This window comes from Heloderma suspectum, chromosome 3 (genome assembly GCF_057233095.1).
Source record: "Heloderma suspectum isolate Gila_16-S chromosome 3, 16-S_ref, whole genome shotgun sequence".
NCBI classification, from domain to species: Eukaryota; Metazoa; Chordata; class Lepidosauria; order Squamata; family Helodermatidae; genus Heloderma; species Heloderma suspectum.
This window is the reverse complement of record NC_139460.1, coordinates 267,198,461-267,224,553: the sequence shown is the minus strand read 5'-3', so window position 1 is coordinate 267,224,553 and position 26,093 is coordinate 267,198,461. Positions and strand designations below refer to the sequence as shown.

At 41.6% G+C, this 26,093-nt stretch overlaps 1 protein-coding gene across 7 annotated transcripts in view; it reads left to right on the top strand.

Annotated features, from left to right (window-relative positions):
- TRA2B (transformer 2 beta homolog) overlaps positions 1-22,053 on the top strand; it is a 31,436-nt gene extending 9,383 nt beyond the window's left edge. For 3 of the 7 annotated variants that reach the window (XM_084846880.1, XM_084846884.1, XM_084846885.1), the window contains 7 exons: positions 1,540-1,702; positions 3,618-3,806; positions 7,877-7,992; positions 9,981-10,064; positions 12,079-12,165; positions 20,456-20,529; positions 21,665-22,053. In XM_084846880.1, the coding sequence (XP_084703006.1) occupies positions 1,540-1,702; positions 3,618-3,806; positions 7,877-7,992; positions 9,981-10,064; positions 12,079-12,165; positions 20,456-20,529; positions 21,665-21,675 (724 nt within the window). In that variant the 3' untranslated portion in view covers positions 21,676-22,053. Of the gene's footprint in view, positions 1-1,539; positions 1,745-3,617; positions 3,807-7,876; positions 7,993-9,980; positions 10,151-12,078; positions 12,166-20,455; positions 20,530-21,664 lie in introns of those variants that run through there. The other 4 variants (XM_084846879.1, XM_084846882.1, XM_084846883.1 and 1 more) reach the window with 2 other exon arrangements.
- Positions 22,054-26,093: the final 4,040 nt, after the last annotated feature.

Here is a 26,093-nt window from a genome sequence, read left to right as displayed (position 1 = left end):
GAGGATGCAGCTGGGTCATTGTAACATGGCATTGGCTGAACCATCTGTCCAGTAGGTTGTTCTATCTGTTCTGATGCCTTCATTCTTCAGGATTACCTCAAGTGGCTTCTAACTGATTGTTAATACTTATATGAAACCAGTAATCAGGTTGGGCATTATGTTTGAATAACAAGTATTATTCCAGAAGTGACCTTAATATGTGCCTCTAACTCAAAATTACATGCATCATTAGGTGAAGATATTTAAGAAACATACTCACTTTAAAACCACCATCTAAACTTTGAATAATCACAATTCTAATGGTGTTTGCTCAACTCCTGGATATGCCTCCAGGGAATGTGTGTTTAGTTGCTGTAAAATGCAGTTTGTGCAACTTGGCTTGTCTGGTAAAAGCAGGCCTTGACCTAGTTACTGAGTGGTTAAAACCAAGCTAGGGCATATGAGAACTGCTATGTCTGAAATACAGATTTAATTATACAGAGGCTGGAGCTCTGGGTACATGCCAACATCTCTTGATTAAAAGAATCTCTGATAGCTCCTTACATTTCTGCAGTGAGACTTGCTTGTGCAAGGATAAATAATTGCAGTGTTTTCTGGATATCAACTAGAAACTGTATTTATTTAAAGAAAGTCTATACCACCTTTCACTCACAAAAATGGACTCCAGAGTGATGTATAAAGGTAGGTTAATGTATCAACAGTAAAGTACAGTAAAGCATCAATCCAAAAATGGGAGGGATAAAAATAAGTAACCACTCATACTGACAGGGCCGTGCCATTAGGCAGAGTGAAGCAGATTCCTTAGGCAGGAGATGCTGGGAGATGGCAACAGGGAGAGAGCTGTGCACTGTATGGCCTGCTCTGCACCCCATAAGTCAGCCTGCAGCCTTCAGGTGCAGTGGAAGATGCTGTCCCATCATCAGTGTTGAAGACATTCATCTGCATTGCAACCCTATGCATTTTTTGCTTGAAAATTGCTATGCTTCTCTTGGGTTTATTGCAGCAGTAACAACATATATATACAAATCTCAGCTCAAATATGAACTGGTTATATCCAGCCTGCCCACTGAGGTTTTGAGATGTGGCTGTTCTCCTGATCCTAGTTCCATCAGAAATATGGTTGGTGGCAATGCAGTACAGGGTGGTCTTGTTTGCATTGTTTAGATTGTCGAACTCTCCCATAAGAGGCTTGTTTGGCCCCTTCTTTATTGACCTTCAGGTGTTTAGTGGTGGCTGCCTGTTTTTGACAGGCCTTTGTTACTGGTTATTTGTACTTCAGATTGGTGATCTTGTTGAGGTAGTTGGCTTTTGCCCCTGTTTGTTCTGTTGCTGTAAGTGTTTTATGCCAATTTAATGTTTATTTCTGTTGTATTTTATTGCTTTGTAAAGACTCTTTTGGGTGGAAAAGTGACTTTATCTTATTTGCTTATAAGACTTGAAATGTATTCGACCCACTTATCCCATTTTATTGGTGCCTTCTAAGCTAGGTATTTGACACATGTGGTTCAGCATGATATTCTTAGTTTTCATACTTTCCAGATCCAGATCAAGAAGGAGTTCTCGCAGGCATTATACAAGATCACGTTCACGTTCTCGATCCCACAGAAGGTCAAGAAGCAGATCTTACAGCCGCGACTATCGGCGCCGACATAGTCACAGCCATTCTCCTATGTCTACTCGTCGGCGTCATGTTGGCAACAGAGTAAGGCTGGGATGGCAGCAGTTGACCAGAGATAATTCAGCTGTGTGTGTCTTTGGAGGTTCTAAAGTTTTCAAATTACCCAGAAATCATGTAAAAGTTAAAGTTGACTTGAAAATAAGCTAAAATGATTGTTGTTATTATGTTGCACAAATGATACAAAAAAGTGTTGTGTTGATTTTGCTATGAAATACAAAACATGTGTACACTAATATTTTGCATGATTATTTCTCAGCTTTTATCTTTAAGATTATTGTTCTATTGCTTCAGAATCTTTTAAGCCAATTTTTGCTCTGTGAAATCTTTATGGCTCGTAATTTCCAGAGTGTGGTGGCTCTGTACCATATAGAACAGGGGTGCAGAACTGTTTGGGGTGGGGGACCCAGATTACCCCTCACCGGGCTCACCTCAGGACAGATTTATCACAGGGTGTTGCCCTGCGCCCTGACATCACCCCCTTTTTTCTTCATGCTGGGAAGAGGCACAGAACTGTGCCTTCTCCCAGCATGGAGAAAGAGGCCCAGGCCACATCCCCACTACTATCTCCAGTCTGAGATCGGAGGTAGCAGCAGGGATGAGGAGCAGCAGGACTCACCTGTGGGGAAGAGCAGCCACTTTCCCCAGCACGGGCAGCTCCCTATGGCCCCCACCTCTGCTGCTATCTCTGATCTGAGATTGGAGATAACAGCAGAGGCTCTGCGGCTGGCGTGCGCCTTCGGGAGATTCCCCACTGTTAACTCAGATTTATTTGTTTTATTTTTTAATTGCACTTATATACCATCCAATAGCTGAAGCTCTCTGGGCAGTTCACAACAATCAGATTTCAGATTGGAGATAGAAGCAGGGGGATGCCATCTGAGGGGATTCCTCCGGGGAGTGATTCTTGGAACCTAAGCCCCGCGCCCTAGAGGAACTCCAAAAGGCTGCACAGGCCGGATTAGGCCCATAGGCTGGAAGTTCTGCACCCCTGATATAGAAGATGTATTGTATCTCTAGATCTTAAAAAAATAAAGCAATTAATAGTAGTTATGCCATAGCTGGCGTGACATTGATAATTTGAAAATAGTTACATAAATAGAGAAAATAGTTACATAAATCTCCAGTATATATTATTGCACTTTGGAGGTCTTACTTCAGATCTAGCAAAGTAGTGCCTCCGTTAAGCAAAGCAGGACTTGTGAGATGGTCCATTACAACTGCAGTTTCTAATGCTGCATCAGGGTACTTTTTAGTCCTCTGAATTCCTGCAGCTGTTATGCAGTCAGAAGGATGGTCTCAAAAGCTCCAGGATGCTGTCAGAAAAAGGTCATTGGATCCTGCTTATAATCACTTAACAAAATGGATCCTCTAATTTAGACAGCCATATATTGTAGATATTTTGTTCTTTGGTGCAGGAATGTTTTAAGTATTATTAATCCAGATATGTGCCTCATGATATTTTTAAAAATCTATTTTTCTTTACCAAAGAGATTTAAAATCTTGTAAAGGAACAAATATATACTTATCAACCAAAAATTTTCCTATTGAAGCAGACCAGAAACCACATGAATATTATGTTGTACAGTACAGAGGTTAGACAGATCTTGGGCATGAAAAATCAGAGCTCCTATTTATGCTTTTCTGGCATTTGTTAATGTGCTCTAATTGGGTAAAACTTAGAGCGTGTGAACATGATCCAAATTACAAGACTCTACTGGGGACTTGGGCACCATTCTGCTTTCCCCTTTTTCATCTTGTGTTTTCTCATAGGGGAGAGACAGGAGGATGCACTGAGGTTTGACCCAACAGGGTAGAACTTTGGTGTTCTAAGCTTTCTGCATTGAGTGGAGAATAGCATTTTTGTACTGTATCCCAAAGCATTTTAATTTCTTGAGGGGACATCTTGAATTCTTATGAGGATTTCTTCTTGTTTAAACAGGCAAATCCTGACCCAAACTGTTGTCTTGGTGTATTTGGATTAAGCCTGTACACAACAGAAAGGGATCTGAGAGAGGTATTCTCCAAATATGGCCCAATTGCTGATGTTTCTATTGTATATGACCAGCAGTCTCGACGTTCTAGAGGATTTGCTTTTGTGTACTTTGAAAGTGTTGACGATGCTAAGGAGGTAAGTGGATGTCTTGAACCAAAAATACGTTGTACTTTTCAAACACCCCATCTTAATAAAATATATATAAAAATAAATATTTTCCAAGGTTGGAAAGAAAGAGAAGTGATTTGAATTTACCATTTTTATAAACCATGCATTTCCAGAACAAGGGTACATGTTCAACGGTTGTTACAACTATTAAAACATTATTGGGTGCACATCTAAATAAAGCCTTTATACTACCTACAACCGTAATCCAAAACCTCTGGTCATGCAGCCCACCTGTCCTTTTGCACTATTCAGTATTTTTATTTTTTATGTTTCTGTCCCACCCTTTCTCTGTACACGTTTCACTCTCTCATCCTCACAATAACCCTGTGAGATATGTTAGGCTGAGAGAGTAACTGGCACAAGGTCACCCAGTGTCTTGTGGCCGAGGGGATTTGAACCCAGGTTTCCCTGGTCCTAGTCCAGCACTCTAGCCACTGTGCCACCTTAGGAATATACAATTATATTTATTTATTTTAGTTAGTTATTACATTTGTATTCTGCCTTTTCTCCAAGGAGCTTACGGTGGTATACAAGGTTTTCCACACCCATTTTATCCTCATAACAACCCTGTAAGGTAGATTAGACATGAGAGATGGTGCCTGAACCAAAGCTATCCAGTGAGCTTCACAGCTGAAGTGGAGATTTGAAACTGGGTCTTCCCAGTCCTTATCTAACATTTTAACCCCTATACCACACCACAGTTTTAACTGATTAGATTAGGGGGTGATGCAATTACGAAATTAATAGATTTTTGTTTGGCTCTTCATCTACATGCCAGTGTGCTAAAACAATGTTGCTTTCATGAAAACAAGGGCCGCAAACAAGTACAGTTAGATGTGCTGGATTGTAAAACAAGAATAGTCATTACTGGGTTAGTGGTGTTTTTCCAAGATGGAAAGTAATAGGCTGAATCCAATATTAGTCCTATTTAGAGTAGACCCTTTTAAATGAATGAGACTTAGTCATGACTAACTTAAGTCCCATTCATTTTAATGGGTCTGCTCTAAGTAGGACTAACATTGGGTTCAACCGAATGGGTTCAGATAATCCCAAATGTTCATAATTTGCTACAAAAATCATGAGTTTTGTCATATTTATAATGCTCGCCTCGGAAGTCAAATATATTCTCATTGGCTTTTTCTTTTGCATATTAAAACAGGCTTTAATTCAGTCTTGAGTTAATTTGTTTTAAAACTATAATACAAAAAAAAGGTTGCTTGGTGGTAGTATAATGCTGCTCCCTATTCCCAAGCTGTTTGGTACCCCTGCTGCTTTTTGTACAGAGTGGCTGTTCTTACAGGGTGTGCAATAAACACAGGTGAAATAACATCCCCCAGCAGGAAGTGATCTTCCAAGCAATAGCCGATTTATGTCACTGAAGAGTGGGGCTTTCTTCGCACACAGGCCAGATGCAGTGAGGCTCCTGGCTTGATTCTTGGTGGGACAGTTGAGAGAGACTGATGTTAAAACCTCTTCCCAGATATCTTTCTTTTCCAATAGCATATACTGTATATAATACATTTCACATACATTCTCAGTAGTAATCTTTAGAACACCTCCAAAGAAGCCAGTGTTGTTCCCATATTGCATGCCTATTAAGTACATGGCACAAGTGACATTTGAACAGGGGACTTCCTAGCTCAGTCTTAGACATTATTCTTCACCAGGTTTCCCCTTGTATACACCAGAGAAAACTCTTGATACCGTAATGAATCACTGAAAGCTATCCTGAAAATTGGTAATCCTTCTGCAATAATATCTGCTTAATTGAACTAAACAAAGCAGATAGTGAACTGAGCCAAAATATGCTGATAATGGGTACCTCAAAGAGAAACTGAAAATTAACAGTTCAATTAGTGAAGTATGTGTTCACTAATTTAGATAAGCAAAAAGGTTGATTTTCTAAGTTCACAGAGATGGTAGACCTGCTGCTTAGGTGGCTTGTCCTCTTCCTGATTATCTGAAAAGGTAGAAATTACACTCATCCAGGTTATGTCCAACTATGACACTGGACGCATTTGGACATAATGCGGGTTTTGGATGTCACACGGCATTCTTGTGCAAGACTGCTTCTCCAATACTTAAGCCAGCATGCTGATATCCCTCTCATCATTGTTCTTGTCAGTTTTCCCTAGGAATGGGCGGATTCCCTACCTGTCATTCGGGGGGGGGATCTGCCCACAGGGTGAGGTGATCCATCCCTCCCCCCGGAATCCTCTTTTGCCGGTGCTGCTCTGTATCAGCAGCGATACAGCCAGCCGCTATTGCTGTGCCATATAATGGCTGCATTTATGTTAATCTAAGAGCTTTACAGCTGCACGTGGCGTCTATGCCATTTGCGTCCAGAGTCAGCCCTTAACCTAGCAATACGGCGCAGCAATGGTAAGGGATCTGTTCCGCCACGGTGTCCGGAGGCCAGATTCCTTTGAATCTGGCCTCATTGGGGTCCGTGGTGGAATTCTCCACCATCCCTAGTTTTGCCCTCCATTTCGGCACTTGCCTTGCTAGTGAAAACATTTTTAAAAGGCTGCTTCATATTACATGGAAGTAAGAACATCCGCCCACAAAGTGCCTTCTCTTCCAGCCACTTTCAACTCTTCCCTCTGCCCCCATCAGATTGCAAAATTGGGTTGTGGTGTTATGTGAACCAAGTCGATAATAAGCCAGAATTTCTGAGAATTCAGGCGTGTTGTGTACAAGCAGCATGCTTGTGCACTCTCCTGATCACTCCCATTTGACTCCCATCTGCCAGTGGAGAATGGCTAAACCAGGGATGGGAAACCTTTGGCTTGTGGGGATTCCCCATCCAGCTTGCTAGCTTCTTCCCCAGCTCCTTACCAATCTCATCTGCAGCACAATGCTCTAATCTCTGATCAGCAGCTGCTGCACAATGAGAAAGGGAGCTTTTTTTCACTGTGCAGCAAGGAAAAGCTCTTCACTCCAAAAGCTGCTGCTTTTACCTGCAGGGAGGAGTGAACAGGGCCTGAGGAAGAAGCTGCTGGGTGATTCAGTCCTGCTTTGTTCTGAGGCTTGTCCTGCTGACTTCTGAGTAGACCTCCTGCTCATGCTGACTTCTGAGTAGACATGCATAGGCTCGATATTTGGATGCTAGTTGAAAGTACTGCTGAGTGATTTGGTCCTGCTTATTTATGACTAAACATGCTGAGGCATATCCTGCTGAGTAGGCTTAAAATCAGTAATAATCGCATGTTTGGCCCCGCCCTCAGACAGAATGAGTCCTCCAAGACCTTTCCCAGATTGGAATTAGGTCCTTGGGCTGAAGAAGATTCCCCATCCCTAGACTAAACTTAGAAGGAAGCAAAAGCTTCTCATTATGTCTGAACTGAGATCCTTGCTTGTCACTTACCTAACAAACCAGGAACAGCAAACCAACCTTGGTTTCAGACTCTGGTTTGTTAAGGGAGTGACAAACTAGGAGTCTGGGTTGACTGTGTAGTTTTTGCTTCCTCATAGTTTTGGTTTTGTTTGGCCACCTCTTCCAGTGGGGGGAGCCAAGTGGTGTGATTGGGCAGAGTGTGATCTCCGTAATTCTGGCTTGATATATCCAAATGCGTCCATTGAATCAGAGTGACTATCCTATTGCTGCTCTTCCCTTTAAAATGCAAGTGTGCAGTCAGTAGGAAATTATCAGTATGAAATTTGCATCTATTTTATACAATTACAGCTTTGTAACTAAAACTAAGCTACTGCAACTTAGAAGGGTTTGCCTGGTAAATATCTTGCCAGCTCTGTTAATTCTGCTAGTAGTGAATTAGTAATTCACTACTAATTACTAGTGAATTAGTAATTCACTAACATGAATTAGTAATTCATGTACTAATTACATGAATTAACTTGAGCACGCTCCGGGAGAGAGCGCAGGACAGGAAGGCCTGGCGTGCTATGGTCCATGGGGTCACGAAGAGTCGGACACGACTGAACAACAACAACAATTACATGAATTAGTAGTAATTCATGACTTGAATTAAACTGAATTCTGAACAGGCTTATTCTATATATTTTTAACTCTCCCATAGGCAAAAGAACGTGCCAATGGAATGGAGCTTGATGGGAGAAGGATTAGAGTCGATTTCTCAATAACAAAAAGGCCTCACACACCTACTCCTGGAATCTACATGGGGAGGCCAACTTAGTAAGTTCTTATAACTATAATTTATCTGAAACCAATGAGACTTGAATTGTTCACTTTAGTTTTAATATTGAGGACCAGGTTTTCAACAAAGAGTTGATTACCACCTGCATTCATTCATTCATTCATTCATTTATGGATGGTATCTCTGAACATAGAATTCGTGGGTCTAGTTTTCTGCATTCAGTAATCAAATATAGACTAGTTGTACAATTCCCAGAAATTATGAAATGCCAGTGTCCTTCACATTCATACTGAAGCATCTGGAAGACAGTTGTACTTCAACATTTTGTGTGTAAGGACGTTGATAGTTATAAAAGATCAGTTTTAGATCCTTCATAACTTTCTGCACCGTATTTGAAGACAATTGATAAAATGCACAAATTTAAGACTTTCTCTGTACTGCAAGTTAACACATTTATTTCATTTTTCTTTAGAGGTATGGGTTCAGATAACCATGTTGCATGGCTATCATAAATATTTATTAGTAGTTGTTGTATTGTATCTACACCTCTACAGTGATGTACAAAAGTTAGAGGGAGATATCTAACTGGGCTGCTGTGCTCCTGCTGACTCTTATGGTGCCAACAGGAGCGACCGCTTACCCAACAGGGATTTAGTGGTTCTAAAAGTAACCCTGGTACTGAGCAGAAACACTTGTTCTCTGCTGAAGTGCCCATTTCCGAAAATGAGCGTTTCTGCTCATTTCAGGTTGCTAAATCCCCATCGTGCAAGTGGTTGCCCTGCTGGTACACAGGCAGAATAGGATACTGCCCAATATAAACTCAGGCCTACTCTCAGGTTTACAGTCTGAAGACATGACAGAATAGGCAGAGAAGGAAAATCCATTGGGGAAATTCAGGGTGGATTGCTGCCAGAAGGAGTCTCTCCCTTCCATCCCATTCACAGTGGCTGGTCATTGATGGAAGTCTCAAGAGAGGGGTCCAATGGCACTGTGGCCAGACAGGCTGATGAAAAGGATCTTGCACACACTCCAACTCCCTCTGTCACACTGCTAGATTCTAGTAGCTAGAATATGGGGTACCCAGCATGGTGCCCACAGGTACCTTGCTTGGCGTCCTCCAGACTCCTTCATTTTACATTTTTTTAATGCTTAATTTTTAAGAAATAAATGAGGAGCACCATTTTTATTTCCCCAGAATGCCTCTGGGCCCCATGTGGAGCCCAGAGAAGTTCTTGGAAAATGATTATGGGCAGCAGCAAGCTAACGCTTTACTTTGAACCATACACAGCTGCCAAGAAAAAAAAATGTGGTGGTGGTGGAGTGTGTGTGTGTGTGTGTGTTTCACTGAGCATCAACAGTTTGTGAAATCAATAACATGCTGTGATTTGTAGGGGCAAATATGTAATTTGGCATTTGGGGTTCAGACCCCCACCTCTTCCATTTATTCAGGTCCTCGGCCAAGTTACTTGTCTTTTAACCTCATCAGGGAAATAGGTGTGTTGTGACTGGCCACATCCACCACGGCAGCCATTTTGTGAATGAGCAAGCCCCCAGTGGTGGCCATTTTGTGATGGCCCCCACAGTCAAAATTCCAAATATGCCCAACAGCCCAAAAAAGTTGAGGACCACTCAGCTAGATGCTTTACCCACTATGTATTTCCTCTGTAATCAGGAATGTGAGATACTGACCTGGCACCTGCTGTTTCAGGGAATAATATTCTTCAGGTGTGAGAATGATGGGAGAACACTAAAAAGTATATATGGTTTTGATGGTAATGTGAATCATGTAGCTGGCTTCCTAATGCAAAACTTGGTACAATATAATTTGTTCTTAACAGGTTTTGTTTTACCTGCATTGTTTTTATGTATTTTAACTTTGTATTTTCCTGTTAGCCACATTGAGCACCATTTGGTGAAAAGGTGGGAAAGAAATGTAATAAAATATTATTATTGACTTCCCCTTGTTACGCATCTATATACTGTTTCATTTCGTCTTCCTAATGTCATATTATGCATTTCCTTACAGTGGTAGTTCCCGACGGAGAGATTACTATGACAGAGGTTATGACAGAGGCTATGATGACCGTGACTATTACAGCAGATCATATAGGTAAGTGTACTTTTTGCTGATTACTTCTTGATGAGGTTGCATGTATCCTGAAAAATGTTATGTTATACACTGTAATTGTGCCTTCTAGTGATGTCCATCTCTATTTTGGTTCTTGTCACATTGGATATCTTAACCTGTTGTGGGGTTAAAAGGACTGGAAGTTGCTTATTCTTCACTGTACGTGTATCCCAACAACTGGAAATGACTGACTAGATTAATACTGAAGTATGCTTTACGTTCTCTGATACGTTCTAGAATAACTGTAAGCCAACAGATATTGACATGAAAAATGAATTACCCATTTACAAGGATTTTGGTAAAAACTAGCTCCTTGGCACAAGAGATGTAGGAAATCTAAACCAGAGAATTTTGCAGGATGGATTACACATGTAATTTTCTTGGAAATACGGTGATAGGTAAAAGCTGTGATAAGAACTTGGAACTCTTTATCTACTTCAGGCATCTGATAAAACAAAATGCTCATGCCACAGCCAGTAACTTGCATTAAAAATCCCAGTCTGTCACACAAAGCAAGTATCCTGTTTTTAAAAGTTACTTGATCAAAAGTATATCATCCATGGAAGTGTTGGGGAAAGTATTAAAACAGATAGCGTCCTAACGTTTAAAGGTAGTATTTTCAGTCAAAATAAGCAATAATAGATCAAGTGTGGCTTTTCATTTGACGTGCAAAATATGCCAATAGGTCTCAGTGGGTCAGCCAGTAACTATTCAATTCTATTTCTATAAATGTCATATATGCCATCTGTCATCATTGCCTTTTGAACAGTTTGAATTGGCTAAATGAAACAGTTCCTGCCTAAGATAATTAACTGGCCCAAATTAATTGAAAGACCTAAATCTCACCTGGTATAAGGCAACACCTTATGTTCATATGACTGATCCATCTCGTATGTGGCTAAGCCTTGCACAGGTTTTTCCCTTCCTGTAACTTAAATGTTCTAAGTGTGTTCTAGAAGCAGAAATGCCTGCTACCTTGAAAAACTTGTGCAAGCTGCCTCTGTGTAACTTGCACAGATTTTCCCCCTTCTCATAGTAAACACCTTCGCCATAATCCAGGTTTTTCATGGGGGTCCCTGACCTTTGGGGACACAGTGGACTGCAGTGAGGAGGGGGGAGTTGGAAAGCCTCTCACAGCGTTGGATATAGCTTATATATGGACATCAGTCAATGAGCAGAGCTTGCCTGCTCATCTTTAATATTTGAAGAGAATTACATGACCTAGCGCATAATCCCATGACAGGAACTTTGCTGTAACCATATTATGGATTTTTTTCCCCTCTGGGTTCCCTATAAAAAATTTGCTCTAGCCAGAATTACACTTTGGGGTTCTTCATATAACCTGAAATGTTTCCACAAACTGAACTCACTTGCAAGCTTTATTGGTTTGTGTCATGCCAAGGAAATTCAGTTCTGAGGATCTTGAGTAATCTCTGTATCCTGCCTATAGTTGTATGCATCTGGTGTACTCATTCCTCTTGGGCAAATTTGGTTAATGTTGCAATGTCATTCTGTTCCATATTAAAGGACAAACATTCAGTGTAGCTCTAATAGATATTCTGGCAATTGTGATAGAATGTGAAGCTTCTTGATATGTTTGCTGTATTTAAATATTGAATATAATGAGTATTCCTAGTCTCTACTTGGAATTGCCATTCCTAAGGCATGCCTTGCCACAGGTGAGTGAATAATTAGTTGTCAAACTGTGCTTTTAAAGCCAAATGTGTATAATATCAGGGGAGCATGGAAAAGACTACATTGAAGTCTGCTGTAGGTATCCTAACAGTTTGCAATGCTGTTAAAATGATGGATTATGCATAAACCAGAGGCTTGTATGAAGATAGGTAGTTGATGCAGCTGTTCTTGAAGATTAGTATTTCCTCTGTTTGTCTGAAATGTCTCTTGTACTGGTCATAATTCCTTATATGAATCATTTCTACTTTGAAAAGTCAATAAATAAAAGTGCAAAAAAGTTGTTCTGCTTGTGTTTTCACAGAGGTGGAGGTGGCGGAGGAGGTGGTGGAGGAGGAGGCGGCGGAGGAGGAGGGTGGCGAGCTGCCCAAGACAGGGATCAGATGTACAGGTATGCTAGGAGAGGACCTAGTACTATCTTCTATAAGCATTTAACATAGTATTTGGTTTATATGGAAAATTCACTGTTGGTGCCAAGGAGTTATCAGCAGTGATAGGCGTGCTGCAAAACAATTTGAGTCTAGAGATCAGAACCCAATTTTGGGTAAAGGAAAAGACCTCTCTTACCATGTTACATTTTCAAACAAAAATATTTTTTGGTCTTGGTATCTCTAGTAAGAAGCTGTGGTGGCATACTCTTGATACGTATTATATTGCTGTTGTTCAGTCATTAAGTCGTGTCCGACTCTTCGTGACCCCATGGCCAGGCCTTCCTGTCCTCCGCTCACTCCCGGAGTGTACTCAAGTTTGTATTCATTCCATCGGTGATGCTACCTAGCCATCTCATCCTCTGCCATTCCCTTCTCCTTTTGCCTTCAATCCTTCCCAGCATCAGGGTCTTTTCCAGTGAGTTTTCTCTTCGCATTAGGTGGCCAAAGTATTTGAGCTTCAGCTTCAGTATCTGTTCTTCCAATGAGCAGTCAGGGTTGATTTCCTTTAGGATTGACTGATTTGACCTCCTTGCAGTCTAGGGGACTCATAGGAGTCTTCTCCAGCACCACAGTTCGAAAGCATCAATTCTTCAGCGCTCAGCCTTCCTTATAGTCCAGCTCTCACAGCCATACGTTACTACTGGGAAAACCATAGCTTTGATTAGACGGACCTTTGTCGGCAAGGTGATGTCTCTGCTTCTTACTATGCTGTCTAGGTTTGCCATAGCTTTCCTCCCAACGAGCAAGCATCTTTTAATTTCATGGCTACGGTCACCGTCCGCGGTGATCTTGGAGCCCAAGAAAATAAAATCTGTCACTGCTTCCATTTCTTCCCCTTCTATATGCCAGGAAATGATGGGGCCAGATGCCATGATCTTAGTTTTTTGCATGTTGAGTTTCAAACCAGCTTTTGCACTCTCCTTTTTCACCCTCAACAAGAGGCTCTTTAGATCCTCTTCACTTTCTGCCATTAGGGTGGTATCGTCTGCGTATCTGAGGTTGTTGATAATTCTCCCGGCAATCTTAATTCCGACCTGTGATTCATCCAGCCAGGCTTTTCTCATGATGTACTCTGCATATAAGTTAAATAAGCAGGGCGACAATATGCAGCCTTGTCGTACTCCTTTCCCAATTTTGAACCAATCGGTTGTTCCATGTCCGGTTCTTACTGTTGCTTCTTGACCCTCGTACAGGTTTCTCAGGAGACAGGTAAGGTGGTCTGGTACTCCCATCTCTTTCAGAATTTGCCAAAGTTTGTTGTGATCCGCACAATCAAAGGCTTTAGCGTAGTCAATGAAGCAGAAATAGACGTTTTTCTGGAATTCTCTTGCTTTCTCCATGATCCAGCGAATGTTACCGATTTGATCTCTAGTTCCTCTGCCTCTTCGAAACCCAGCTTGTACTTCCATTAGTTCTCGGTTCACATGCTGCTGAAGCCTAGCTTGTAGGATTTTGAGCATAACCTTGCTGGCATGTGAAATGAGCGCAATTGTACGGTAGTTTGAACACTCTCTGGCGTTGCCCTTCTTTGGAATTGGAACGTAAACTGACCTTTTCCAGTCTTGTGGCCACTGTTGAGTGTTCCAAATGTGTTGGCATATTGAGTGCAGCACTTTAACAGCATCATCTTTTAGGATTTTAAATAGCTCAGCTGGAAGACTGTCATCTGCGCTAGCTTTGTTGTTAGTCATGCTTCCTAAGGCCCACTTGACTTCACTCTCTAGGATGTCTGGCTCAAGTTCAGTGACCGTACTATCATGGCTATCAGGGACATAAGATCTTTCCTGTTTAGTTCTTCTGTGTATAAGATCTTTCCTGTATAGTTCTTCTGTGTATTCTTTCCACCTCTTCTTAATCTCATCTGCTTCTGTTAGGACCCTGCCTTCTTTGTCCTTTATCATGCCCGTCTTTGCACAAAACGTTCCTTTGAGATCTCCGATTTTCTTGAAGAGATCTCTAGTTTTTCCCATTCTGTTGTTTTCCTCGATTTCTTTGCATTGTTCATTTAAGAAGGCCTTCTTGTCTCTCCTTGCTATTCTCTGGAACGCTGCATTCAGTTTATTTTATTTATTTATTTATTTATTTATTTTCTATACCGCCCAATAGCCGAAGCTCTCTGGGCGGTTTACAAAAATTAAAACCAAACACACAATAAAACAATTTAAAATATATAGAACATTAAAACCAGTTGGATATATCTTCCCCTTTCTCCCTTGCTTTTCGCTTCCCTTCTTTCCTCAGCTACTTGGAAAGCCTCATCAGACAGCCACTTTGCTTTCTTGCATTTCTTTTTCTTTGGGATGGATTTAGTTGCTGCCTCCTGAATAATGTTACGGACCTCCATCCATAGTTCCTCAGGCACTCTGTCTATCAGGTCTAATCCCTTAAATCTATTCCTCACCTCCACTGTATATTCATAAGGGATATGATTTAGGTCATACCTGAATGGTTTAGTGGTTTTCCCTACATTCTCCAATTTAAGCCGAAATTTGCAACAAGAAGCTCATGATCTGAGCCACAGTCAGCTCCAGGTCTTGATTTACTGACTGTATAGAGCTTCCCCATCTTTGGCTGCAAAGTACATAATCTGATTTCGATATTGACCATCTGGTGATGTCCATGTGTAGAGTCGCCTCTTGTGCTGTTGGAAAAGAGTGTTTGCTATGATCAGCGTGTTCTCTTGACAAAACTCTATTAGCCTTTGTCCTGCTTCATTTTGTACTCGTAAGGCCATGCTTGCCTGTTATCCCGGTGATTTCTTGACTTCCTACTTTAGCATTCCAATCCCCTATGATGAAAATCATAGAATCATAGAATAGTAGGGTTGGAAGGGGTCTACAAGGCCATCGAGTCCAACCCCCTGCTCAGTGCAGTAATCCAAGTCAGAGCATCCCTGACAGATGGCTGTCCAGCCTCGTCTTGAATGCCTCCAGTGTGGGAGAGCCCACCACCTCCCTAGGTAATTGGTTCCATTGTCGTATTGCTCTAACAGTCAGGAAGTTTTTCCTAATGTTCAGCCAGCATCTGGCTTCCTGTAACTTGAGTTCATTATTCCGTGTCCTGCACTCTGGGATGATCAAGAAGAGATCCTGGCCTTCCTCTCTGTGACAACCTTTCAAGGACTTGAAGAGCGCTATCATATCTCCCCTCAGTCTTCTCTTCTCAAGGCTAAACATGCCCAGTTCTTTCAGTCTCTCTTCATAGGGCTTTGTTTCCAGTTCCCTGATCATCTTTGTTGCCCTCCTCTGAACCCCCCCCCCCCCAGTTTGTCTGCATCCTTCTTAGAGTGCGGTGCCCAGAACTGGACACAGTACTCCAGATGAGGGCTAACCAGTGCTGAGTAGAGGGGGACTAGTACTTCCCAGGATTTGGAAGCTATGCTTCTATTAATGCAGCCCAAAAGAGCATTTGCCTTTTTTGCAGCTACATCACATTGTTAGCTCATATTCAGCTTGTGATCGACAACAATTCCAAGATCCTTCTCACTTGTAGTGTTGTTGAGCCAAGTCTCCCCCACCTTGTAACTGTGCATTTGGTTTCTTTTTCCTAGGTGCAGAACTTGGCATTTATCCCTGTTAAATGTCATTCTGTTGTTTTCTGCCCAGCGCTCCAGTCTATCCAGATCACTTTGAATTTTGTTTCTGTCTTCCAAAGTATTAGCTATCCCTCCCAATTTTGTGTCCTCTGCAAATATGAGCAGCATTCACTGCACCTCCTCATCCAAGTCATTAATAGAAATGTTGAAGAGCACTGGGCCCAGGACTGAGCCCTGCGGTACCCCACTCGTTACCTCTCCCCAGCTTGAGAAGGTCCCATTGATAAGCACTCTTTGAGTCCGATTCTGTAGCCAACTGTGGATCCATCGGATCGTTGTTTCATCTAGCCCACTTTGAGCTAGTTTGCTCATCAGGATATCATGGGGCACTTTGTCGAAAGCTTTGCTGAAGTCGAGGTAGATGATGTCTACAGCGTTCCCACGGACTACAAGGGAGGTTACTTCATCAAAAAATGAGATCAGATTTGTCTGGCAGGACTTGTTCTTGACAAATCCATGTTGGCTTCGAGTAATCATGGCATTGTTTTCGAGGTGCTTCCAGATGGATTGCTTTATCATCTGCTCCAGAATTTTCCCAGGGATGGATGTCAGACTGACTGATCTGTAGTTCCCAGGTTCCTTCTTTTTACCCTTTTTGAAGATAGGGACAACATTAGCCCTCCTCCAGTCATCTGGCACTTCCTCCGTCCTCCATGATTTCTCAAAGAGAATAGACAGCGGTTCTGAGAGTTCTTCTGCCAGTTCCTTTATTACTCTAGGATGCAGTTCATCTGGCCCTGGAGATTTGAACTCATTCAAAGTAATTAGGTGTTCCTTGACCATATGCCTGTCGATCTCAAGCTGCAGTCCTGCCCCTTCAGCCTATACTTTGCCTTTGCCAGGGGGGTCATAGACCCTCTTTTGGGAGAAGACTGAGCCAAAGTAGGAATTGAGCACCTCTGCCTTTTCTTTGTCATCTGTTACCGTTTTGCCATCCTTATTTAATAGCTGAACAACCATGTCTTTCCTCTGCCTTTTACTATGCACGTAGCTGAAGAAAGCCTTTTTGTTGTTTTTAGCATCCCTCCCTAACCTCAGCTCGTTCTCAGCTTTAGCCTTCCTGACGCCATCCCTGCAATTCTGTGCTACCTGCCTGTACTCTTCCTTTGTTACTTGGCCTTCTTTCCACTTCCTCTATGTGTCGTTTTTTGTTTTCAGGTCATCCCTAAGCTTTTTGTGAAGCCACATTGGCTTCTTCTGTTGTCTTCCACCTTTTCTTCTTGTTGGAATTGTTTGTGATTGTGCCTTGAGAATTTCCTTTTTTAAAAGCTCCCACCCATCTTGGACTCCTTTTCTCGTTGGCGTCGCTTGCCATGGGACCTTACTGATCATTGTTCTGGGTCTGAGTTTATTAAAATCAGCTTTCCTAAAATCCAGGGTACGCGTTTGACTACACTCGGCTTTTGCTTCCCTTAGAACCAAGAACTCAAGTACAACATGGTCGCTTTCCCCCAGAGTTCCTGTAACTGCTACTTTATCCACTAAGTCATCTCTGTTGGTTAGGATCAAGTCAAGGATAGCCGATCCTCTAGTTCCTTCCTCTACTTTCTGTAGGAGGAAGTTATCCGCCACACAAGTCAGGAATTTCCTGGAGGGGCCATGTTTTGCAGAATTTGTCTCCCAACAAATATCGGGGAAATTGAAGTCCCCCATTACTACTACATCATGCTTCCTTAAAACATTGGCTGTTTGCTTTTCAAAAGTTTCATCCTTGTCTTCTCCTTGGTTGGGTGGCCAGTAGTAGACTCCGACCACCAGGTTCTTTTGATTCTTTGGTCCATTTATTTTGATCCAGATGCTCTCAATGGGGCTACCAAGCTCATCCCCCTGTATTTCTGTGCAGAGATATGTATTTTTCACATACAGTGCAACCCCACCTCCCTTTCTGTTCCTCCTGTTCTTTTTGAACAAGTTATGTCCTTCAACTGCTGTATTCCAGTCATAAGAGTCATCCCACCAAGTCTCAGTTATACCTATCAAGTTATAATTTCCCTCCTGTATTAAGAGTTCAAGTTCATTCTGTTTGTTTCCCATACTCCGGACATTAGTATATAGACATCGAAGACCATGTGCTTCATAGTCTGGCTTTCTTCCTACATGTGTGAAGACTATTATTGGGCGCTATCAGAGCTGTTCTCTCCATTGCAGTGCATGCGCCTACGTCCATTGTTACCCCTAACATTACATCTCCCTTCCCCGTAGGATTCAGTTTAAAGCCCTCCTGATGAAGTTCTTCATGCTGTGGCCAAACACATTCTTCCCCTCCTTTGTGAGGTGCAACCCGTGCCTTGCCAACAGCCCATCTTCCAGGAAGTATAGCCCGTGGTCCCAGAATCCAAATCTCTCTCGTTGGCACCACCTTCGTAGCCAATCATTCACCCGGAGTATTTTTCGTTCCCTTTCTATCCCTCTTCTAACTACTGGAAGGATGGATGAGAAAACTATCTGGGCCCCAAAGTTCTTGAGTTTCCTCCCCAAAGCTTCAAAGTCTGACGTGATTTCTTCGTAGCTCCGCTTGGCGGTATCATTTGTTCCCAAGGACATGTTTTTTTGGTGTTAGTTCTAGAAGGTGTTGTAGGTCTTCATAGAACCAATCAACCTCAGCTTCTTTGGCCTCAGTGATTGGGGCATAGACTTGAATTACTGTGGTGTTGAATGGTTTGCCTTGGATTCGTACTGAGATCATTCTGTCGTTTTTGAGATTGTACCCCAGTACTGCTTTCCCACCCTTTTATTGACTATGAGTGCTACTCCATTTCTTCTAAGGGATTCTTGCCCACAGTAGTAGATATAATGGTCACCTGAATTAAATTTGCCCATGCTTGTCCATTTGAGTTCACTGATTCCCGAGATGTCGATGTTCAATCTTGCCATCTCCTGTTTGACCACCTCCAGCTTACCTTGATTCATTGATCTGACATTCCAGGTTCCTAAACAATATTGTTCTTTACAGCATCGGATTTTCTTTTCACCACCAGACACATCCACAGCTGAGTGTCCTTTCGGCTTTGGCCCAGCCGCTTCACTCTTTCTGGCGCTACTTGGAAATACCCTCTGCTCTTCCCCAGTAGTATATTGGACCTTCCGACCTGAGGGGCTCATCTTCCAGCGTCATCTCTTTTATCCTTGTGATACGTTCCATGGGGTTTTCTTGTCCAGAATACTGGAGTGGGTTGCCATTTCCTTCTCCAGTGGACCACATTTTGTCAGAACTCTCCGCCATGACCTGTCCATCTTGGGTGGCCCTGCACAGCATAGCTTATGGCTTCACTGAGTTACGCAAGCCCCTTTGCCACAACAAGGCAGTGATCCATGAAGGGGATGTATTATATTACCTGACTGAAATTAACTTAAGGCAGCTCCAGAAACTGGAGCTAGTGCAGAATGCAGCAGGTTGGCTGTTATCAGGAGCTGCCGATTTTCAGCATACAAATCCTTTGCTGAGGGAACTGCACTGGCTGTCCATTTGCTACCCAGCCAGGTTTAAGGTTTTGGTACTAGTGCGCAAAGCCCTAAACAACTTGGGGCCAGGCTACCTGACAAAGCACCTTCTCCCTTACCAACCTGCCCGACACTGAGGTCATCAGAGGGCATGCTCCTGGTGGTTCCACATGGACCTGTGGCCCAATTGGAGTCCACCCAGAGAAGATGGATGTGGTGGCTCCCTTCTTACGGAACTCTATGCCTCTGGAGATCAGGCAGGGGCCAACACTGTTGTTTTCAGTGCCTCCTGAAAACAGCTCTTTTCCAGGAAGCCTTCCTTGGTTAACCAATTATAGTTTATTGGCACTTAGATTTTTGTTTTGGGTTTTTAAAAAAAATTGTTTCAGTATCATTTTCCATTCTTTTTATCATTTTATCTCTTGTTGTTCCCCGCTCCAGGATCTGTTTAGATGTGGAGCAGTATACAAATGTTGTATAAATGTCATATAAATAAACTTCAGAATTAGCAATTACTTTAACCAGATAATTCACATCACTACAAAAACAATTCTGGCATTGACCTTTAAATGAAGATGTTCTTGCAAAAAAAGAAGTATTACATGGAGCAGTCTGAGTTCATTTATCAGTTGTCTCATTGATGTACTAGTGAAGGATGATCCATTTAAAATATATTCACTCAAGTGCAGTTGTAATGGCTTTAATGCAGGTAGGTTGCTTACAAGTAACAAGTAGGATTCTTAGAGTGCAATCCTGTGTATTGCACTCCCCTTGGAAGAAAGCCTCTGAGTACCCAGTGCCCTGCCAAGCTGCGGCTGGCTGGGTGGAGTGACAGAGGCGATTTTGTCTCTGTCATCTGTTTTTTGGCTTTTTCCTCTAGACAGGCCTCTGAGCCTATCTAGAGGAGGTGTGCTGGTGGGGGAGGGGCTGTACAGGCTATAGGATTTTTCAGATCCTGGCCTCTCACCTCCTACTAGAACATCCCCTTTCTGACCTCTCCAAGGCAGAGGTTTATTTTGGTAAGTCTTGCTCAGTAAAACAAATTTGAAGTACAGAAATACCCATGACCTGGTGTTTTGTTTTTGGCCTTGGTATGCGTGAGAAACTAAGGACATTGGTGACAGAACCAACGTGGTTGGTTGGGTGTGCGTGTGTATGCATATGTATTATATAAAAACATAAGTCACACCGTTATTTCTATATTCTCTCTGCAGGAGGAGATCACCATCTCCATATTACAGCCGAGGGGGCTACAGGTCTCGGTCTCGGTCTCGATCCTATTCACCTCGTAAGTAACAAGTTCAATACACTGTCAGTATTCTGAAATTCCACCTAACTTAGGGGAAAGGGCTACCTAAAACTGAAAGCAATTTAACCTAACAGGCCAGTGGAGTTTCTGTGGACCCCAGCAGCTGTCTGAAATATTTGTAAAACATTTTAGCAACCTAGAACCGCTTTATACTCCATGTACACTTCAACAGTTATTGTCCTATGGTGTTTCATTTATTTCCCTCCCCTTCTGTGTTTTTTATAAAATTACATTTAGCCTATTAAGCTATCAGGGATCCATTTTATCCCTATTGGAACGAATGGGAAAGTGAAACTACCTATGTCATAAATTCCATATTTTTGTGTTTGTGTCCATAGCATTTGAGGGGCATTGGAGTAGATATTTTTTTCTGGTTTTGTAAAAGATTTTTTTTCTGTACAAAATCCTAAGCACTGCAGGGGTGTTGTTTAGACCCTCAGGAGTACATTTCCTCATGGGGATTAATTTTCTTCCAGGTTGGCTTCACTCTCATCATGCAAATGTACAATACTGATTTCTTATTTGTAATGTTCTTTTTGAAATAAAACCTTATTGGGCTACTGGAGTTCATTGGATCCCTTCCACTATTTTCTATTAGTTATTCTAATTGCAAGTAATGCCACTTTTCCTTTTTATACATGTAGGCTTGGATCCAGAAATCCCTTGAGCGAGGATTACTTCCACTGGCAGAAGAGAGGAGGTGATTCTTGCCTATTTGCCATGAAGCACTTGTGCCCCCCACCATCTCTGGATGATTGGAGGATCCTCCAGAAGAGTGGGGGGTGACACAAGGACTAAGCAAAAATTACCTCCCTCCTTCTGTGAATGGGGGCTTTTTCTCAAGCAGAGATGATTCAGCAAATGGAAGGAGCCTTTCCATTCACGGAAGAGCACATCTCGGTCCAAGCTGATGAATGTGCATGAGGGGAAATACCTCTCACAACTAGTAATTAACTAGTAATTTGCATTCTGAATTGCCCAGTTTGGGTGTGGCAGGAAAAACCTCAGTACACAATGTACAGCTTTTGAATTAACAGTGCCTGTTGACTGTGAAGGTACAGAATTGCATAGATTCAGGATTATAATAGAGTTCTTAATTTCTTTGTATTTGCAGGTCGCTATTGAAGTATGAGACCGAGGACTTTGTAGCTACAGACAGTGCATTGAGATTGCAAACTTGTGGACAATACTTTGTTACTTTTGTTCAAGTCTAATAGTGCCTAGTGAATTAGGTGACTTTTACACCTTTTATGGAGACTACTTTTGGTGAAGTTTTAAAATGCTGTTTCATTCTGCATATTTGTGTAGTTGGTGCTTTGTTCAGAGTTGTGTTTTGAAAAGAGTATGTCTTCCGCATGTGTTTTAGTCTGAACTTTGCAGAAGGATTTCTATTGTCCATAATTCTTCGCTCAATTTTTTTTTCAGTTTCCAGGGTATTTTGAAGATCAAAACCTGTGTAATATGCTTTGAAATGGTGGCATAATAAAAAGTTTTTTTACTTACTTTGAAGTCCATATCTTCTACTTAGCCAAAGTCTGAGTCAGAGAAAGAACAAAACTACATGCAAATTCAGAGCAGTATCCAAAATCCTGTCCCCCGAATCCCTCTTTCGAATACCGTCTGTCATAAGAAGTCTGAATAAAAAGTCCATATTGTAATTTGCTATTTCTGTAAGTAGATAAAGCTTTTTTTGTGTTAGAAGATATAAGCTGCTTGAAACGTGTGATAAGGAACTGTGTATTTAAGTTACAAAGATGTTGATTTGGAAATTCAGTTGTCCAGCAGTTCACAAAGCAGTCTGTCACTCTTGTGGAAATTGTTTGCATCCTAGTTCCATGATGTGCAAGTATTCCCCCAGTAGCCAAGCAGATTGAACAGTTCTGGCTGTATTTTTTTAAGGATAACGTGTTGAAAAACAGCTTCAAACTCATTGGTTTTAGGGAGCTGCATGAATGATTTACACATCACTCACTTGGTAGTCTCAGATCGATAGGTCTGCAACAGTGTGTCCTGTCCTCAGCAGGTGCTTGAACTGAAATATTCCCGGTTCAGCTGGGACTTCCATCTTCAGCTTCAGTCAAGAACATAGATTCATCTCTGTTTTTCACCCATCTTATACTCAAGCCGATTGCTGGGTTCCAGAAAGCTACTTTAAACATGTTTGAGGGTTTGGGCATGTCAAGTGAGTAAACTCCCCAATTACTGGGTGCTCATGAGAACTTAAAAGAGCTGCACAAATTTAAACAGTGAGAATGTTAAACTCTTTGACAACTCAGAAGCAGGCATGTGCAGATAACTTGTCTACTGACCTAGAGCCTCTTGATTTGCAGGAAGTCCCAATGTAAGTGTAGCCTTTTAAAACCATTCATTGCATGTCTTGATACAGGGCAACTTAGCTTTCAGTGGACAATATATTCTCTTCAGCTACGATTTTAAGTATGTAACAGTTGCTGACATGGGAAGGACATAATGGTTAAATATGTCATCTCAGTGATAGGTTCTGTATATTATGCTTGGTAAGAATGCTCGTTAAAGAAACAGAAGAAGGAGATTCTGAATTAAAGAATCTGTAAATGTTGAGGGTGGGGTGCTTTTATATTTTTATTAAACCATAGAATAGCATTCAAAAGCTGGAATTCCTATAGTATTTTGCAGTACTGAAGAATGCTGCACAGTGGGGCAAGGGATGCAGGGATGCCATCAGTGTATATGCATTAGTGTAATTCCAAGCGTTTCCTGTTTGTGTGTGGATCACTAGCTACTCCTATTACCAGTGCTATCATAGGGGCTTCAGGTGGAGTTTATAGCCATTTCTTGCATACCTGTTGCTTGTTTGTGTGTGAATTGATCCAATACTTGTTCCCCTGCCCTCTCTAGAGAAGACCAGACACCTGTCTGATTAAAGTTTAGTTAAGTATCCAGGATATGACGTATCCTTAGAGCTCCAGGGTAAAGCTGAAACAAAAAGGCTGTGTTAACACCTTAAGACAAGATTTAGTGTGGCATAAGCTTTTTGTGGACTAGAACACACTCCTCTCCCACTACAGATACTAAATTAGCATGGCAAAGCTAGAAAAAATCCCTTAGCACTAATAATTGTGGTTGCCTTGTATATATTTGAGTTCTGCATAAAAATGTCACTACCTGTTACTTTTCATGGCTTTTTGCCCCCCACTGTTTAATTCCCCCCCTCTATATATGTGCATGAGATAATATATAACTGAGAATACACTTCATATATGTGTATAACAACAGCTTCTGCCATAAGACACTTGGTGTCTTGACAAGATACAAAGGCTAGACCTTTGTAATATGTTGCTGAACAAAGAAAAATACAAAGGTTAAACAGATGAAAAAACTAAATGCAGAGGGTTAAAAGCTTATAAAGAAAGTAAGTGTGAATTCAGTGACATAGGTGCAATACCCTAGCCACGTGTAATAAATGGAAGGAAGGAGGTACAAGCTTTGCGTGCTTTTCAAATAAGATTACTCCTATGGAAGTCGACTATGAAACTCTCACAAGCACATTCCATAGTAAACTCATTACTATATTGTAACTGTTCTATGTGTTGAAAGTGAGTAATTATTTTCAGATATAACTAGTTGCGTGGGGGGGGGTGAAACTTACAGGGAGTGTGTCAGGACTGTAGGCAATAGATAAGAATTTATTGTACACCTAAGTTGTGTGGGAAAGCTGTAAGATCGCTTTCTGAGAGTTAATGGTAGCTAATTTTGATCATCCTTTTTAAACAAGACCAATATTTGTCATTAATAAAATTAACATGTAGAATCACCACCTCAAGTATGATATGCTTTTCTGCATATGTGATTTGTTATGGTTCACTGAAAAGAGTACATGTACTCCTAACAGCAAGTTTTTCATAATCTTGAGCTGCTGTGCACGTGTCAGTAGTGATTTGATCTACAGGAAACGCCTATGAAAGTGGCACTATTCTGTGGTAATTTCAAGCCCATTCTTGTTCACTCTCCTCTCCCACTCTAATCATGCTTACATAGATCAAGGAGAAGTTGGACCCTGTGACAGAAATGTAGCTTACCCAGAGAAGGCAAGTGCTCAAGGAATTATACTGAGCAAGCAACACCATGCCGTCCCTCTTTGGATGGTATAGGGAGTAACGAAAACAACAATACCTGGAATTGGCAACAACCTATGTATAGCTATGAAGCTCTTCCTGATTGGTGAAAATCCTGTTGAACCCTCTGAGCTTCGGAGATTTCACTAGATACTATCCACATACTGTCAAGCCCATTTGCGTAGTCGTACAGACTAGAAACTTGCTTTTTAAAACAATGAAAGCTGACGTTCTTAGCATGCTGTGTTTAATAGCTAATGTCAAATTTATGAGCATTTACATAATTGTGGAATACACTGCCCTGACAGTATTTCCAAACAAAGAAAATGCTGGCTGTTGGAGAATCATCCAGAAGCACCCAACAGTGTAGCAGTGTTGAACACTATGCATTTTCAAGCTAGCTTGGAGATGCCTGGAAGTTCTACATAAGCCACTTTGAGCTTATTTAAAAAATCTTCAAGGAAGAGTGGATACACACATAATAATGTCAGTGGAATGCTGTTTTCATCACTGAACTCTCATATCTTCACCTCTTTTTCATTTTCCCTTATATTACACAGTACAAATGTGAACCCTGTGTTTGCTTATGCCTGTGTGCTGAAAAACAGCGCATGTCTCCAGAACAATTACTATCTATGTATCCTGGCTCCATTGGCTGGCTCAGCACTGACAAGGTTACCACAGCCTAATTATTTAAGAAGATAACATAATTTCAGTTTCCCTTGTTATCTTGCTTCTTGTTCATTTACAATCATGAAAATGTGATTAATTAAGTTCATAGTACTGCTTAGAAGATTCCAGCTATAACTAGAGAATATAAAAGAATCTGGGCCATAACCTTAAAGGCAAGCATGATTGGGTGATTATGGAGTTCAGTCCTAGAAATTAGAACTTATTCCTGACTTTCTGAAGCAATTAAATGTTTCCCTGAAGTGACTCGCATATGTCTCTATTAACTTCCCATTGTTATGCTTAGGTTTATATTGTGCTGCCTGCACTATATAAAGTTGCCTCCTGGTTAGTTGCCAGTCAGGGCATGAAAACTGTGATAACACCATTTTGAACTAGCTAGCTGAAGTCCCTGTGAATGTTAATTGCATGGTGTCACTCTATTCATTAAGGCCACCTTAACTCCAAGATGTCCCTGTCCTGTCTCTACAGCAGGGGTGGGCAAGCTTTTCACTACACATGTAGTACCAGCTGGTGGAGTGGAGGCTGCAGAGGCAGGCAGGCACGCTGCTACGCATGCACATACTGCTTCAATTTGCTGAGGGCATGGGAGGCTGAAGCTCTCTGGGCAGTTTACAAAGCATAAGCATTAAACATAATTATACCAGGTGTAAAACAATTTACATAAAAACACAGCACACATACAGACAATATATATCTAAAGCAATTTTAAACAACCATAAGACAAATCAGGAGCACATTAAAAACTCATATGCTGCC